The 18,864-nt window shown below is 41.1% G+C and overlaps 1 protein-coding gene across 2 annotated transcripts in view; it reads left to right on the top strand.

The window, feature by feature from the left end:
- The first annotated feature begins 97 nt into the window (after nt 1-97).
- nup188 (nucleoporin 188) overlaps nt 98-18,864 on the top strand; it is a 93,960-nt gene continuing 75,193 nt past the window's right edge. For both annotated transcript variants that reach the window (XM_060935610.1, XM_060935609.1), the window contains exons 1-3: nt 98-175; nt 4,341-4,395; nt 9,831-9,904. In XM_060935610.1, coding sequence (XP_060791593.1) covers nt 150-175; nt 4,341-4,395; nt 9,831-9,904 — 155 coding nt within the window. In that variant the 5' untranslated portion in view covers nt 98-149. The remainder of the gene's footprint in view (nt 176-4,340; nt 4,396-9,830; nt 9,905-18,864) is intronic.

Here is an 18,864-nt window from a genome sequence, read left to right as displayed (position 1 = left end):
TATATATATATATATATATATATATATATATATATATATATATATATATGAAGTATGTATGTATTCCAGAAAAGGATTCCGGAAATTGAATCGATAGTGTGACGTAATCGAAGTGCACGCTTCTGATTGGTTACTTGGTCGGGGTGAAGATGGCGGACTCGGAGATTTGTATCAGGTAAATGAAAGCAAAACAAACTTTAATATATTCCAAGCTGTAATGTTTTAAGCTTTCTTTGTTCACTGTCTTTATTTAAGAATTTCAGTAATAACGCTCTGCTGAGTAAGGAACATGTCATAACGTCTTTATCGGAGCTATGCTTAGAAAGTAGTGTCCACAATGTGGAGGGAACGTGGTGGACAAATCCCAAACGAGGCCATTGAACATCGAGGGTACTTCATGGGGGTGTAAAAGCAAATGATTTTGAATGCTATGTAGGGCGCAAATTGAGGCAGCAGCGACCCATTTGGGATTGAGGAGATGAAAGCTAAGCTAACAATGAAAGCTGTTGGGTAGGAAGCTAAGTAAGCACTGAATCTAAATCATTATTCGGTCTAGGAAAACTGTAATAAAGTGTAAATATTTGACCTGGACCTTATTAATACCCTCCAGTACGAACTGGCAGGCATTTTGAAATCAGGTTTCATCCTACCAGTGCCAGTTTGAATTCTTTGTGTATAAAACTAACCACGTCTTCATTAACATTAATAAGTTTAAATAAAAAGGTACATCCAAACATGAGGTTCTGAGTTTTATACTGAAATCTACCTCCTTATCATGATCAGGGGTGGGTTTCCCCAAAAGCATCGGAGCACAAAGGTCATCGTTAAATGGTGGAGCGAGCATCACAGTGAGCTATTTATTTTGCTCTATCACCTAATGATTATGCCCCCCTTGAATGTCTCTACCAGTGTATCGACCAAATCAACAACTGGATGTCACAAAATTTTCTTCAGCTGAACACCGATAAAACAGAAGTAATTCTATTTGGGAAAAAAGATGACTCAGGATTACCACTATTCTTGACACAAAGGGGATTAAACAAATGATATGGTTAAAAATCTTGGTGTTTTCATTGACAGCGAGCTAAACTTTGACAGTCACATGAAAGCAATCACTAAATCGGCATTTTATCACCTAAAAAACATTTCCAAACTAAGAGGACTTGCATCAAAAAATGATCTGGAAAAACTTGTACATGCCTTCATCTCTAGTAGGGTTGATTACTGCAATGGCCTTTTCACAGGCCTGCCAAAAAACACCATCAGGTGATTCAAAATGCAGCGGCTAGGGTTCTCACACGAACAAAAAGAACAGAGCACATTACTCCAATTCTAAGGTCCCTTCACTGGCTTCCAGTAAGCTACAGAATTGACTTTAAAGTATTGCTGCTGGGGCGGCACGGTGGTGTAGTGGTTAGCGCTGTCGCCTCACAGCAAGAAGGTCCTGGGTTCGAGCCCCGGGGCCGGCGAGGGCCTTTCTGTGCGGAGTTTGCATGTTCTCCCCGTGTCCGCGTGGGTTTCCTCCGGGTGCTCCGGTTTCCCCCACAGTCCAAAGACATGCAGGTTAGGTTAACTGGTGACTCTAAATTGTAGGTGTGAGTGTGAATGGTTGTCTGTGTCTATGTGTCAGCCCTGTGATGACCTGGCGACTTGTCCAGGGTGTACCCCGCCTTTCGCCCGTAGTCAGCTGGGATAGGCTCCAGCTTGCCTGCGACCCTGTAGAAGGATAAAGCGGCTAGAGATAATGTGATGTGTGTGTGATGTGTATTGCTGCTGGTGTACAAATCTCTAAATGGTACAGGGCCCAATGACCTCTCTGATATGTTGCAGCAGCCTAACCCAATCAGATCTACCAGATCGCAGCAGCAAAATTTCCTGGTAAAACCTGTTGTTAAAACAAAGTGTGGTGAAGCAGCTTTTAGCTACTATGCAGTCCAGCTATGGAACCAACTCCCAGAGGACATTAAAAATGCTCCTGCTGTTGGCAGCTTCAAATCTAGACTAAAGACCAGGCTGTTCTCAGATGCTTTCTGCTAACTGATAAATATCGTCATCTTTACGTTTTAAACTTTTACTTAACTTTTACAGTCTCTGCATGTCTTAAACTTTACTTAACTTTTATTCTATTTTATTCTGCTGTTTTTTACTGAACTTTTACTTCATTTTATTATTTTATTTCTACTATTGTTTAATTCTTCTTATTTTTCTCTCTCTTCTTCCCCCTTTATTTTATGTAATTTTATTTTCTATTGTTTACTGTTTTGCTTTTACCTCTGTAAAGCACATTGTACTGCCACTGTGTATGAAATGCGCTATATAAATAAACTTGCCTTGCCTCTCCTAGTTAAGATGCACTTAGCGTTAAGAGGGTGTTGGGAAACCCACCCCAGTTTGGTTAAAAGTAGCTGCTTAGACTTTTTCTTTTGGTTGCTCCCGATTAGGGGTCGCCACAGCGGATCTTTCGTCTCCATTGCTCCCTGTCTTCCTCATCCTTCTCTACCACACCTGCCACTTTCATGTCCTCTCTCACCACATCCATGTATCTCGTCTTTGGCCTTCCTCGTTTTCGTTTGCCTGGCAGCTCCATCCTCAACATTCTCCTTCCAACATGCTCTGCATCTCTTCTCAGGATGTGCCCATACCATCTAAGGCCCTGTCCACACGGCAACGGATTCAGGTGACTCCGATACAATTGCTTATCGTTTAGGCCTGGCGTCCACACGGCACCGGCGTTTTGGGTGCCCAAAACGCAATCTTTTTGAGAACGGGTTCCAGAGTGGAAAGATCTGGCAACGTTGCCGTTGTGAAGTCGTCTGGATGAGTAAAACGGATTTGTTTACGATGACGTCACAACCACATGACTGTGAGTGCTTCACGCCGGGTAGAAGTGTAACGAATATCACCAGGAAAAAGCCTTACAGAGCACTAGTGAGAGTGAAACACGAGCTTGGATATTATTATTATTATTATTATTATGTTCAGTGTTAGTTCACAGTAGTAATGCAAGAAGCAGAATAGTGACAGTAATAGTGAAGCAAAAACATGCAATTGTACAAACACTGCAGCTCTACAGCAAAATATTCATTTATGAAATGGTCTGATTCTTAACACCAGTAGTGCCAATGAGCTTCTCATTGCGATGCGAGTTGTCAACAAATCCTATAACTTGGTTCATGAAACGCACTTACAAAATATTTTCACTGTGAATATTTATTGTGTAATGGTGCAAAGTGAGAGAGAGAGTCAATCCCGCCAGCAAAAATAGAGAAAAAAAAGAGCGATCTCACCTCTTCAGATGTGGGTTTAAGTCCTACAATACATTCCTCAAAAAGGGCGTAGAGGAGCAAATTAATCATTATTTAATTAGCATTCAATTTATTCCGGACCATTAAAGACGCCGCCTTCCGCGTAGAATCATAGGTCATCCTCGCCGCCATTTTGGAGAGGTCAAAGCGGAGAATAAAGATTAGCTGCGTTTAACTGTACCAACAGGTTTGCCGTCCAAACGAGATCACATGGGATTACCTTTCACAGGTGAGACTGGAAAAATACTTTTCATTGTATTTGGTCATTATAATGTAATTTTACAAACAGATTTTCCTGACTTTGTGGCTAATATGCATCCTTACTTCTTCTATTGTTCTGGTGTCTCCGAAGGGACCGTCTTACAGCGCCCCTAGAGGTGTGGCATGTGTATTGCATCGTTTTCAGCAAGCGTTGCGTTGCCATATGGACCTGATATTTTACTGATTGTTGCCCATTTGGACGCGATATATTTTTAAATAACATCTCGTTGCCGTTGTCGTGTGGATGTAGCCTCAGTCTCATCTCTCTTAGCTTAATTCCCAAGCTCTCCACATGTTCTGCCCCTCTGATGTGCTCGTTCCTGATCCTGTCCAACCTCCCATCACAAACCTTAACATCCTCAACTCTGCCACCTCCAACTTTGCCTCCTGTCTCTTCGTTAAGGGTACAGTCTCCAATCCGTACATCACAGCTGTTCTCACTACTGTCTTATACATCTTACCTTTCACTGTTGCTGGGACTTTCCTATCACAAATGACTCCCGAAATCCTTCTCTGACTGCTCCACCCTGCCTGCACTCTCTTTCTCACCTCACTATCGCAGCCCCCATTTTCCTGCACAGTTGACCCCAGTCGTTATACAAAACCACCAGAGTCGTTAAGACAACACTGAAAGTTTTCAATAAGTGTCTAAGCAGCTTATTGAAAACTTTTCAGTGTTGTCTTAACGATTCTGGTGGTTTTGTATAACGAATGTGCACCACTTTTCATTTGCCCTAAACACCAATATTAATGCTTTAACATTTATCATTTTAGAAGCAGTCGGGAGTTATGGACCATCTTACTGGGGAGATCTGCTCTGCGGGAACCGGTTAGTGAATATCTATTCAGCCCTTTCATATCCCACAATCCACTGCGCGGTTGGGAACTTCTGGTGGCCAGGCCCAGGCTGCTTATAACAATCCAAAAAACAGTATTGGGCTATATAATCAGTTTCGATGTTCAAATATCGGCTGTTCACATATTATTACAGGTTTACATGGTCTCTCAGATTTTTTTTTTCAAAGATTAATGCTGCTCGAAATGATTGTACATTTACAATTTGTCATCAGTGTAAATGTACACTGTTAATGTTGTTGACCAGAGTTATAGTGCTGAGTAGTTGGAACATGTATTTCGTGGGTGGTTCTCCACTATAGTTGCAAATTGGTGTCACCTCACTTAACAAGTATTCTGAGACCAGGCCTTTAAATAAAATCAGGGTGTCTGTGTTCATATGCCTTCCTATTGATTACAACCCCGATTCCAAAAAAGTTGGGACAAAGTACAAATTGTAAATAAAAACGGAATGCAATGATGTGGAAGTTTCAAAATTCCATATTTTATTCAGAATAGAACATAGATGACATATCAAATGTTTAAACTGAGAAAATGTTTCATTTAAAGAGAAAAATTAGGTGATTTTAAATTTCATGACAGCAACACATCTAAAAAAAGTTGGGACAAGGCCATGTTTACCACTGTGAGACATCCCCTTTTCTCTTTACAACAGTCTGTAAACGTCTGGGGACTGAGGAGACAAGTTGCTCAAGTTTAGGGATAGGAATGTTAACCCATTCTTGTCTAATGTAGGATTCTAGTTGCTCAACTGTCTTAGGCCTTTTTTGTCGTATCTTCCGTTTTATGATGCGCCAAATGTTTTCTATGGGTGAAAGATCTGGACTGCAAGCTGGCCAGTTCAGTACCCGGACCCAGGGCTCGAAATTAACTTTTTTTCTTTGTGTCCCCCAGTGGTCCCGAATTCTGTGTTGTATTGTCCCGAATGGAAGCAATAGTGTCCCCATTTTTTTCCTCTCTGAAATAACCAGTGGTTAATATTATCATATGAAGTTACTATTATATTTGTAACTATGCGATTTTGAACCCTTTATATCATTTTTACAATAAGTCACAAGACACAAGCGACACATGTCCTATACATCATCTACTTCAAAATTACAGTTATTGCATTTTCAGTTTATTAAACTTTGGCGATCTCACTGTATGAATAGATACCCGTTTATTTAAAGGGGCCAACTAGCTCATTTAGAAAATGTTTCAACTCCCTACATCTGCAGTACACTTTAATTGAAAATAAGACCCCTTTTATGTTCATTTCATCTACTTATACCTTGAATATCTGTTGGCACTTATAAGGCCAACTTATAATTTTCACCATTACCGTTATCCATTTTATGAACTTTCCGTTATCCATTTTATGAACTTTCGCTGCCGGGTGCAAATGTTAGCAACATCAACATAGTGGCAGGTCCGAGCCTAGTTGTGCTGCTGACTGACTAAACTTTCTGAACTAGAAAGACACCAAGAAAACTCACTTATTCTGTTGAACGGTATCTTCCGTCAATATCATCCACATCATTCCTGTTGTATTTTATAACGTGTCTAACAGTGTTCATTAAGTTCATTCAGTTGCTAGCGTTGCCTGCAGACCAGGCAATGACACTTTGGATCCTGAAGGTCTCGGAGACGTTATGTCTGGGCTTTCAGTTTCTTCCCCGCGGTCGGTCCGTTTCAACCACTTAAGCATTTTTGTTCTGGCAAGAGTCGGCGCAGCGTGTGCGGTAGCAATTCCATTCCAAGTCCATATAATGCGGACTCCGGCCGAAGATTCTAGAACGGAATGCGCTGCTCTGTAGCCTACGGATTCAGGTGCAGCTACTATGTATTTTTCGCTGTTAACGTTTTAAAATTAAAATTGACAAATTAGGTGAATGTCTACGTATGTGTTACGGCTTTGTAAATAATATTAATGTAGAACTTTTTTTCTAGATCTATTTTTTTTCCATTGTCCCGGGATTGTCCCAGATATGATAATTTTGTGTCCCGATGACATTTTTTATGGTCCCCGGGACATCGGGACACCGTTAGTTTCGAGCGCTGCCTGGACCCTTCTTCTACGCAGCCATGATGCTGTAATTGATGCAGTATGTGGTTTGGCATTGTCATGTTGGAAAATGCAAGGTCTTCCCTGAAAGAGACGTCATCTGGATGGGAGCATATGTTGCTGTACAACCTGGATATACGTTTCAGCATTGATGCTGTCTTTCCAGATGTGTAAGCTGCCCATGCCACACGCACTAATGCAACCCCATACCATCAGAGATGCAGGCTTCTGAACTGAGCACTGATAACAACTTGGGTCGTCCTTCTCCTCTTTAGTCCGAATGACACGGCGTCCCTGATTTCCATAAAGAACTTCAAATTTTGATTCGTCTGACCACAGAACAGTTTTCCACTTTGCCACAGTCCATTTTAAATGAGCCTTGGCCTAGAGAAGACGTCTGCGCTTCTGGATCATGTTTAGATACGGCTTCTTCTTTGAACTATAGAGTTTTAGCTGGCAATGGCAGATGGCACGGTGAATTGTGGTCACAGATAATGTTCTCTGGAAATATTCCTGAGCCCATTTTGTGATTTCCAATACAGAAGTATGCCTGTATGTGATGCAGTGCCGTCTAAGGGCCCGAAGATCACGGGCACCCAGTATGGTTTTCTGGCCTTGACCCTTACGCACAGAGATTCTTCCAGATTCTCTGAATCTTTTGATGATATTATGCACTGTAGATGATGATGATATGTTCAAACTCTTTGCAATTTTACACTGTCGAACTCCTTTCTGATATTGTTCCACTATTTGTCGGTGCAAAATTAGGGGGATTGGTGATCCTCTTCCCATCTTTATTTCTGAGAGCCGCTGCCACTCCAAGATGCTCATTTTATACCCAGTCATGTTAATGACCTATTGCCAATTGACCTGATGAGTTGCAGGTTGGTCCTCCAGCTGTTCCTTTTTTGTACCTTTAACTTTTCCAGCCTCTTATTGCCCCTGTCCCAACTTTTTTGAGATGTGTTGCTGTCATGAAATTTCAAATGAGCCAATATTTGGCATGAAATTTCAAAATGTCTCACTTTCGACATTTGATATGTTGTCTATGTTCTATTGTGAATACAATATCAGTTTTTGAGATTTGTACATTATTGCATTCCGTTTTTATTTACAATTTGTACTTTGTCCCAACTTTTTTGGAATCGGGGTTGTATAAAAATTAATTGATATTAAATTTTATCCACTCAAATATAATAGTGTTGGTAGAATTTTTCATTGGAAGTACCCAAGGGGGTCCAAAATGCGTGTCTCATACATCCCAGAAGGAAAATAAACCCTTGCTGAAAAATATTTATTGGTGTTATTATTTTGTCACCCATTTAAATATGATCAATATTGTCCATGCAGCATGAAGAAAAGCACATTTTGAAAATATTTCCAATACTAGTCAGAAATTTTCCCGCCAAGAAATTGATTTTTGGTGTCCCAAGTAATTAAGTCAGTACACTAACAGTACTAACTAGAGACACCTGGGGAAAATGGACAGAACTATTCTAATGAGATGACTGCAGTGCATTGTGGGAATCCCACAAGTTCAAGGGAGGGAAACATTGAATTTTGTATTGTGGTAGTTTTCCAGCATTGTTCAGGTTGGTCAGCGCGTCCTTACCTTGATACGGGCGCCTTGAAACAGTTCAGAGTGTTTAGCTGCGCGTGTCGATTGGTTATATCTCTTGTGCCAAACAAATCAGATGTTGTGGTGGGCGGGACCGTGTTCTTGAACTCAGAGAGGCGAGTGCAGGAACGGCCGTGCAGTGACCGTCGCGTTAGGAACGAAATGGCTGCAAAAAGGCATGTTATCGGCATATCGGTGGAAATTATGGCCGATACCGATAACCCTAAAAATGCAGAATATCGGCCCGATATATCGGCCAGGCCGATTATCGGTCGACCCCTACTCTAGGCACATGATGATTCCTACATCTACATGGACCCAACTAGTAAAAAATCACCCAGATTCGGTGTAGTGATTGGGACATTTATCCAGCGCCTGGTGTAGTCATGAATTTGCACATTGTTTGGATTGACTAAAATGTCAAAAGCACGGGCAAATTTAGAAAAGTGAGGAAATGTTAATTAGGCTACTTTATAATTGGTGTCATGAAATGTTGCCTTAGGTTCTTATATATTTTGTTCCTAATTTTGTTAACACATGGTTAATGTTGTTGCCATTTTTGAGGTTCAAAAATTAAATCTATTACTGTTCTGCTCAAATAATCAACTTCGTTGTCTTATTTTTGAACGTCAGTACACAAACATGCTGTCAGTACACAAACGCTGCACCCTTTTAATACATATATTTATTGTTCTATTGTGATAAATATACATTTTCAAATAGAATTATTTATAATAAGGCCCAGATTTGTAACTGGGGTCAATTATATTTTGATTTTGGTCAGAGATTATGGATTTATTAGGCATTTCAGAGACCTGTTTGTGTACTGACAGAGACAAGGGCAACCGCGACCTTGAAATGACCTTGACCTTTGACCTTGAGTTTTGCCATATCGAGCAATAAGAAGATACTTTGATAAAACTCCAAAATTGGCTACCAGAATTCTGCCTTATGAACTTATTAGTTTGCTCAAGGTCCATATCCCAATTTGCAACTATAGTGGAGAACCACCCTCGTGTAAACAACGCAGAGTGTGAAAGTGAAAGGGCTGTATGGGCGATAATATAAGGATGACCGATTTAAAAACTTCTGCGCTGATGAAAAATACCATGGAACCAGTAACTAGACAAATAAAAGCAATCTAATAACACAACGTTTCAGTTTGCATCCGATATTTGAACATCAAACCTGATGGCACATTTACATTAATGACCAATTGTAAACGTGCCATCATTTTGAGCAGTATTAATCTTGAAAAAAAATCTGACCATGTAAACCTGTAATAATATTTGAACATCCGATATTTAACCATCTAAACTGATTATATAGCCCAAATTGGGTTTTGTACCGTTTTCAGCAGCCTGGGCATCAGAAGTTCTCAACTGTGTGGTGGATTGTGGGATATGTGAAAGGGGCGAATTGATTTTTATTTATTTTTTTCCTTGTATTAAACACTACTGTAATTGAGCTAGCAATGACAATGTCTCACTGTGACGTCAGCATGGCCGACAACTGCTAATTTATCACAGGAAAAAATAGCAAAAATACAGACAGCGTCGACCAACAGGTTAGCACCAGAATTGCTAAGTATGCCACAAATATTTCAGTATAAACATAGGTTTGCTTGAATTGCTGAGCTGAGTTGGGTGTGTTAGAACAGAAAAGTTACCAGCCTGTGCTGAATTTTACTTTCCTGCGTAATTCTTATTTTAAATATTTTTAACGCTTGCTTTCTCTATAACAGTCCCAGATCCAAGCGGAGTTAGAGCGGTATGGAGAGAGGTTGTTGCAGGGCCTGGCGTACTACAAACCACCCAGGTAAAGCTGGATTCGAGAATATATTTCCAACCTTTTCTTAGATTTTATTAAAGTAGATTATTAAAATGCATATTTTTCAGCTGTTCAACTCCCAGATAATAAATGCTGTTCCACTGTGACTAATAATTTCCAATGGTTTACAGTCTCTTACAGTGTACACCGTATGGGACTTTAGAAGGCATTACAACAATTTCTTAATTCTGTTTCAAATAGCTTTATTCAGTTCGGGTGATATTCAAAAGATCAGGAAAAAGTCAAAATATAATAAGTACACTGTCAGAAATAGGGGTACAGTAGGAGTCCATTTCTGTCCACCAAGGTACACTGTACATTAATGTACCCTCTAGGGTTCATTATTGGACCTCAGGGTAACTATGTGTACCTTTTTAGGGCCAAAAAGGTACATATGTTCCCTAGCAGTATTTAAAGGGTACAAATAAGTACCTTAGAGGGTACTGCCATGGTGACAAGCTGTTGTACCCCTAAAGCAGTGGTTCCCAAAGTGGGGGGCGCGCAGAGCCACTGCAGGGGGGGTGCAGAGCCATTGCAGGGGGGGCGCGGATGGAATGAATGAATTACACTGCTAGCATAACATGGAGAAGTTTTTGGCGGGGGGTGCGGGGCTCCCACATAAACGCAAATCAGAGGATGAAGCATCGCCAAATGTGCTTCCAATGCAAGTTCATTCCAAGGCAAAGACAAGAAAATATGACTATGCATATCTTGTCTTTGGCTTCACCTGTACAACGGTGGGTAATGAGGAGAGACCGCAGTGTGTTGTCTGTCTTAAAGTGCTAGCTTGTGACAGCTTGAAGCCGAACAAGCTAAGATGCCACTTGGAGACAAAACATCCAGAGCACAAAGACAAGCCAGTTGAGTTTTTCAGACAAAAACTCGTAAACTGCCATGCTCAACAGTCCCTATTTACTAAAGCTGCATCCGTGCCGGCAAATGCTCAACTCGCCTCATATAAAGTTGCCTACCGGGTGGCACGGTGTAAAAAGCCGCACACAATAGCGGAGGAATTAGTGCTTCCCTGTGCTATGGACATGGTATCAACTATGCTTGATGACACTGCAGCCAGCAAACTAAGGGCTATTCCTCTGTCCAACAACACCATCGGCAGGCGCATTTATGACATGTCAAAGGACATAGAGGAGCAGCTTAATGACAAAGTGCATGACCGCTGCTTTTCTCTTCAGATGGATGAAGCCACTGACAGTAACAAAGACTGTTTATTAATTACTTGCGTCAGATTCATAGATGGAGATGACATGAGGGAGGAATTGCTTTTCTGCAAAAAAGTTACTGGCAGAGCCACAGCAGAAGAACTGTTTAAAATCATTGACTCTTACTTGAAAGAGGCCAACCTGAAATGGGAGGACTGTGTGGGGATCTGCACTGACGGGGCGCAGGCTATGGCTGGGAAACGGGCAGGGCTGCAAGCGCTCATCAAGCGCATCTCCCCCGATGTGCAGTGGACGCACTGCATGATACACCGCGAAGCACTGACATCTAAACAGCTGAGTCCCGAGCTGAATGATGTAATGACCAACGTTATTGCCACCGTCAACTATATCAAAGCACGACCTGTCAAAGCCCGGATTTTTTCGGTACTGTGCGAGGAAATGGGCTCCGACCACACAGCTGTTCTGTTTCACAGCGAGTCCCGATGGCGGTCACGTGGGAAGGTGCTGTCCAGGGTCTTTGAACTGCGAGATGAAATCCGCATCTTTTTGAAGGAAGAGGGCAATGATCTTGCCCACAAATTTTACTGTAACAAGTTCCTCATGAAACTTGCATACCTCAGTGACATGTTTCTGAAACTCAGTGAAGTGAATTTGCAGTTGCAGGGCACAAATACACACCTCCCACATCTGGCAGATAAAATCACATCATTCACCAGAAAACGTGAGATGTGGCTGCAGCGAGTGAAGGTTGGAAATGTGGACTCATTTGAGAACCTGAAATCATTCATTGAAGACAACAAACTGCAGAACACAGTGATCCCATGCATGAAAGCACACATCTCTGCCCTTCAGAACCATTTCCAGAAATATTTCCTGATGCAGGATCCCAAAGAATACGATTGGATCCGTGACCCCTTCAGTGCAACACCACCTGCCGACTCCAGCACGTCAGAGGAGGAACAGTTCATTGATGTCACCTCTGATTCAACAATGAGGCTGCGGTTTCAGTCAAAGACACTGGCTGCATTTTGGATTGGAGTGGAGAAAGATTACCCACTGCGAGGTAAGAGAGCCCTGGCCATACTTCTTCCTTTTGCCACATCCTACCTATGTGAGAGAGGTTTTTCTGCTGTGGCCTCAATCAAGACAAAATACAGATCAAAGCTGGACATTGAAAATGAACTCAGAGTGGCAATCTCAAAACTGCAGCCCAGATTTGAGAAGATCTGCAGCATGAAGCAGGCCCACACCAGTCACTGAATAGATGCGAGGATTAAAGGTGTCATTTTTGCACAACAAATCTTTAGGTTTTTGTTTTTTTTTCTTCTCAGGGAGTTGGTCATGTTTTAAAACCCATTTTTGCAGAGAGGCAATGTTTGAAAACTGCATTGATAACAATGTTGAATATTAAAAAAAGAAACCTGTTACACAGTTAAGGTGCTTGAAAACAGTTATACTTAAAATAATGATATTGCAACCTGTAGTTTATGGCAGTTTACTTTTATTTGTTCAAAAAAGGTTGAGGTTTGTATTAATAAACTGCAATGGAGTCTGAAAACAAAATGTGTATGTGTGTCCTGTTTATCTTTTTTTTTCTTTTTTTTTTTTTTTTCTCTTTTTGTCTGGGGGGCGCAAAAAATTTTTTATCTACCAAAGGGTGGCCCAGCAGAGAAAGTTTGGGAACCACTGCCCTAAAGGTACAATAATTTATTTTATTTTTTTCGCGGTCCGGTTTCCATCAAATCCTGCGCTCCGATTGGCTGGTGAGCGGGTCCGTATCCTACGATACGGACCCCAGTTACGGACGTCTGGCGACTCGCTCGTTCACAACAACAACAAACATAGTAGCAATTTTTGTCAACATTTATTTTCGCATTTCTCAGGAGAATAGCATTAATTTTACATCATGGATGGTGATAACAACAGTGTTCACAGCGAAAGCGAGTTTTACTACCCTGAGGAAGAAGAAATAAAAGAAAACATTTCAGGAGAAAGCTAAAAACCTGTAACTGTTGCTAACGCCGAGCAAAAACATGGCTGAATCCTGAATGACTCAGTTTTGTATAAATAGGGAACTACATAGGCAGCAAAATGTAGTTGTTTTTTTTTTTTTTTTTTCCCTGCCATGGAAGTGCACTTGTGTACCGAGGAGGAAGCCATTTGCCTTACAGCCGTGAATGAGGATTCAAAATAGCATTAATTTTACAGCATGGATAGCGATAACGACAGTGTTCACAACGAAGGCGAGTTTTACTACCCTGAGGAAGACAAAATAAAAGAAAACATTTCAGGAGAAAGCTAAAAGCCTCTAACGCTGAGCGAAAACATGGCTGAATCCTGAATGACTCCTATTTGTATAAACAGGGGACTACATAGGCGGTAAAATGTAGTTTTTTTTTTTCCTGCCAAGGAAGTGCACTTGTATACCAAGGAGGAAGCAATTTGCATTACAGCCGTGAATGAGGATTCAAAATGGCGGCTCGGCTCGGTTTTCCCTTTCGGGCGCTCTCGTTTTCTGTGAGAATTTGGTAAAGAAAAAAATAAATATATTATTTACCGGCAGCACAGTGGTGTAGTGGTTAGTGCTGTCGCCTCACAGCAAGAAGGTCCGGATTCGAGCCCCGTGGCCAGCAAGGGCCTTTCTGTGTGGAGTTTGCATGTTCTCCCCGTGTCCGCGTGGGTTTCCTCCGGGTGCTCCGGTTTCCCCCACAGTCCAAAGACATGCAGGTTAGGTTAACTGGTGACTCTAAATTGACCGTAGGTGTGAATGTGAGTGTGAATGGTTGTCTGTGTCTATGTGTCAGCCCTGTGATGACCTGGCGACTTGTCCAGGGTGTACCCCGCCTTTCGCCCGTAGTCAGCTGGGATAGGCTCCAGCTTGCCTGCGACCCTGTAGGACAGGATAATGCGGCTAGAGATAATGAGATGAGATATTATTTACCAGCTTAAGGTCGGTCCGCATGGTGAAATACCCTGACCTCGGCCCAGAGAGCCTTGCTCAGTACTTTCAAGACCTCGGTCACGGTATCTCACGATACGGACCTCCCAGCTGGTAAATAACATATGAGTATAGGAGAAGTGAAACTTGTGTTTTTGCGATTTGCTCCGAAATACAAATAGTTCTGATTCTGATGTTTACACGATTGTCGATTTCCTGTTGATACCGTCAGCAACAAAATGCTGACATGAAACGCTTCAGTTTAGCTCTTCATTGTACTTTGGAGGAAGGATAATTGCTTGTGTTTGTTGAACATCTGATATGTGACATGACTGAACATACTAAAGACAGAAGGAATTCAAAATCGCTCCAAATTATTACCAGCAATTATTAATGTCAAACGGTACTAAAGATGAGAATTCAATATCCCGCTGACTTATGACCAAACGAACCAGAATATCATTCAGAATGACAATCGGCTCGTTAGAAATTCTTAGAATTTTAGAATTTAAATGTAGAATGTCCTCTGAAACTGCTCTGTTGAGGCTGCATAGATTCAAACACGCAAACCATTGATTTGATTCAGCTCGCTAGTGAGTGTTTCTTCAACTGCTTTAAGTTAGTTTACATAAGTCGAATGAAAAATCCAGTCAAAAACTTCAAGTTCAAGCTTTCCTTTAACCCCTTAGCTGCCACCCATAATTAATTGTAATGTGCCGGGCATAAAGGACAAAAATAGGTCAAAATTGGGATATTTTGATGATCTTTCTCTAACTTGTTCAGAACTTTATATTTTTATTTTTATATAGAAAAATTTTACAGCATGGATAGCGATAACGACAGTGTTCACAGCGAAAGCGAGTTTTACTACCCTGAGGAAGACGAAATAAAAGAAAACATTTCAGGAGAAAGCTGAAAACGAGCTTGTAGCAGGTTTGTTCTAAATATGGTTTCTCTTTCGGGTGCTCTCACTTTGTTAGAATTTGGTAAAATAAAAAATATATATATATAAACCCCAATTCCAAAAAAGTTGGGACGCTTTGTAAAGCATGAATAAAAACAGAATGAGATAATCTACAAATCATGGAAACACTATATTTCTTTGAAAATAGTACAAAGACAACATATCAAATGTTGAAACTGAGAAATGTTGTTGTTTTTTGAAAAAATATATGCTCATTTTGAATTTGATATCAGCAACAAGTTTCAAAAAAGTTGGGACAGGGGCAAGAAAAGACTGAAAAAGTTGCATAATGGTAAAAATGATAATAATAATTTGGTTAATTGGCAACAGGTCAGTAAGATGATTGGGTATAAAAAGAGCATCCCAGACAGGCGGAGTCTCTCAGAAGTAAAGATGGGGCGGGGTTCACCGCTGTGTGAAGGACTGCATGGCCAAACAGCGCAGCAATTTAAGAATAATGTTCCTCAATGTTAAACCACAAAGAATTTGTGGATCACATCATCTATGGTCCATAATATCATTAAAAGATTCAGAGAATCTGGAGAAATCTCTGTATGCAAGAGACAAGGCTGAAAACTGACACTGGATGCCTGTGATCTTCAGGCCCTCGGGAGACACTGCATTAAAAGCAGACACGTGTCTGTAGTGGAAATCACTGTATGGGCTCAGGAACACTTCAGAAAACCATCGTCTGTGAAAACACTTCATTACTGCATCCACAAATGCAAGTTAAAACCAGATATAGACAATATCCAGAAACACCAGTGCCTTCTCTGGGCCCGAGCTCTTTTACAATGGACTGAGGCGAACTGGAAAACTGTCCCGAGGTCTGACGAATCAAAAGTAGAAATTCTTTTTAGAAATCAGGGACACCACGTCCTCCAAGCTAAAGAGGAGAGAGACCATCCGGCTTGTTATCAGTGCACAGTTCAAAAGCCAGTATCTGTGATGGTACGAGGTTGCATTAGTGCACGACATGAGTAGCTTGTACATCTGGGAGGCATCATTAATGCTGAATGATAAACACGTTTCAGAGCAATATGCTGCTATCCAGACTAAATCTTTTTCAGGGAAGGCCTTCCTTCTTTCAGCAAGACAACGACAAACTGCTTTCTGCACATATTACAACTGCATGGCTCCGTAGTACGAGTCCGGGTGCTAAACTGGCCTGCTGCAGTCCAGACCTGTCTCAAATTTAAAACATTTGGCGCATTATGAAGTGCAAAATACAACAAAGGAGACCCCAAACTGTTGAGGAGCTGAAACTGTATATCAGCGCAAAGAACGGAACAACATTTCTCTTTCAGATCTACAGCAATTGGTCTTCTCAGTTCCCAAATGTTTACAGAGTGTTGTTAGAAGTAGAGGTGATGCAACACAGTGGTAAACATGCCCCTGTCCCAACTTTTCTGAAATGTGTTGCTGACATCAAATTCAAAATGAGTATATATTTTTCAAAAAACAATAAAATTTCTCAGTTTCAACACTTGATATGTTGTCTTTTGTCTTTGTACTATTTTCAATGAACTACAAGGTTTTCATGATTTGCAAATTATCGTATTCTGTTTTTATTTACAGTTTACACAGCGTCCCAACATTTTTGGAATTGGGGTTTTGTGTGTATATATATATATATATATATATATATATATATATATATATATATATATATATATAATATAAAAAAAAAATATGGGCGGTGTAGTGGTTAGCGCTGTCGCCTCACTGCAAGAAGGTCTGGGTTCGAGCCCCGTGGCCGGCGAGGGCCTTTCTGTGCGGAGTTTGCATGTTCTCCCCGTGTCTGTGTGGGTTTCCTCCGGGTGCTCCGGTTTCCCCCACAGTCCAAAGACATGCAGGTTAGGTTAACTGGTGACTCTAAATTGACCGTAGGTGTGAATGTGAGTGTGAATGGTTGTCTGTGTCTATGTGTCAGCCCTGTGATGACCTGGTGACTTGTCCAGGGTGTACCCCGCCTTTCGCCCGTAGTCAGCTGGGATAGGCTCCAGCTTGCCGGCGACCCTGTAGAACAGGATAAAGCGGCTAGAGATAATGAGATGATATATATATATATATATATATATATATATATATATATATATATATATATATACACACACAGTTGAACTATCTATATATATATAAAATTATTTACCAGCTTAAGGCCGAGGTCACAATATTTCACTATACGGACTGACCTTAAGCTGGTAAATAATATAATATAGGTCTAGACTATCTTGGTGTTCAACCCAGAAGTGAAAATAAAGGGTTTCGCTGTGTGCACTGACTACCCTTTTCAACCAAACATAAAACCATGTGCTAGACGCTGGTTGTTAGATGGCGTTGTTGTGATTTGACCTCTATTCTGTTCCTGGCATCCTGGAATTGGAAAATGAAGAGGCGTACTACGAAGTGTTTTCGTTTCAAATCTAATTTTGCCCCTTGCATATTTGACAAGGTACAACCCCGATTCCAAAAAAGTTGGGACAAAGTACAAATTGTAAATAAAAACGGAATGCAATGATGTGGAAGTTTCAAAATTCCATATTTTATTCAGAATAGAACATAGATGACATATCAAATGTTTAAACTGAGAAAATGTATCATTTAAAGAGAAAAATTAGGTGATTTTAAATTTCATGACAACAACACATCTCAAAAAAGTTGGGACAAGGCCATGTTTACCACTGTGAGACATCCCCTTTTCTCTTTACAACAGTCTGTAAACGTCTGGGGACTGAGGAGACAAGTTGCTCAAGTTTAGGGATGGGAATGTTAACCCATTCTTGTCTAATGTAGGATTCTAGTTGCTCACCTGTCTTAGGTCTTTTTTGTCGTATCTTCCGTTTTATGATGCGCCAAATGTTTTCTATGGGTGAAAGATCTGGACTGCAGGCTGGCCAGTTCAGTACCCGGACCCTTCTTCTACGCAGCCATGATGCTGTAATTGATGCAGTATGTGGTTTGGCATTGTCATGTTGGAAAACGCAAGGTCTTCCCTGAAAGAGACGTCGTCTGGATGGGAGCATATGTTGCTCTAGAACCTGGATATACCTTTCAGCATTGATGGTGTCTTTCCAGATGTGTAAGCTGCCCATGCCACACACACTAATGCAACCCCATACCATCAGAGATGCAGGCTTCTGAACTGAACGCTGATAACAACTTGGGTCGTCCTTCTCCTCTTTAGTCCGAATGACACGGCGTCCCTGATTTCCATAAAGAACTTCAAATTTTGATTCGTCTGACCACAGAACAGTTTTCCACTTTGCCACAGTCCATTTTAAATGAGCCTTGGCCCAGAGAAGACGTCTGCGCTTCTGGATCATGTTTAGATTCGGCTTCTTCTTTGAACTATAGAGTTTTAGCTGGCAACGGCGGATGGCACGGTGAATTGTGTTCACAGATAATGTTCTCTGGAAATATTCCTGAGCCCATTTTGTGATTTCCAATACAGAAGCATGCCTGTATGTGACGCAGTGCCGTCTAAGGGCCCGAAGATCACGGGCACCCAGTATGGTTTTCCGGCCTTGACCCTTACGCACAGAGATTCTTCCAGATTCTCTGAATCTTTTGATGATAATATGCACTGGAGATGATGATATGTTCAAACTCTTTGCAATTTTACACTGTCGAACTCCTTTCTGATATTGCTCCACTATTTGTCGGCGCAGAATTAGGGGGATTGGTGATCCTCTTCCCATCTTTACTTCTAAGAGCCGCTGCCACTCCAAGATGCTCTTTTTATACCCACTCATGTTAATGACCTATTGCCAATTGACCTAATGAGTTGCAGTTTGGTCCTCCAGCTGTTCCTTTTTTGTACCTTTAACTTTTCCAGCCTCTTATTGCCCCTGTCCCAACTTTTTTG

This window comes from Neoarius graeffei, chromosome 12 (genome assembly GCF_027579695.1).
Source record: "Neoarius graeffei isolate fNeoGra1 chromosome 12, fNeoGra1.pri, whole genome shotgun sequence".
Classification (NCBI taxonomy): Eukaryota; Metazoa; Chordata; class Actinopteri; order Siluriformes; family Ariidae; genus Neoarius; species Neoarius graeffei.
The sequence above is the reverse complement of the archived record's forward strand: the minus strand, read 5'-3'. Positions and strand labels throughout refer to the sequence as shown.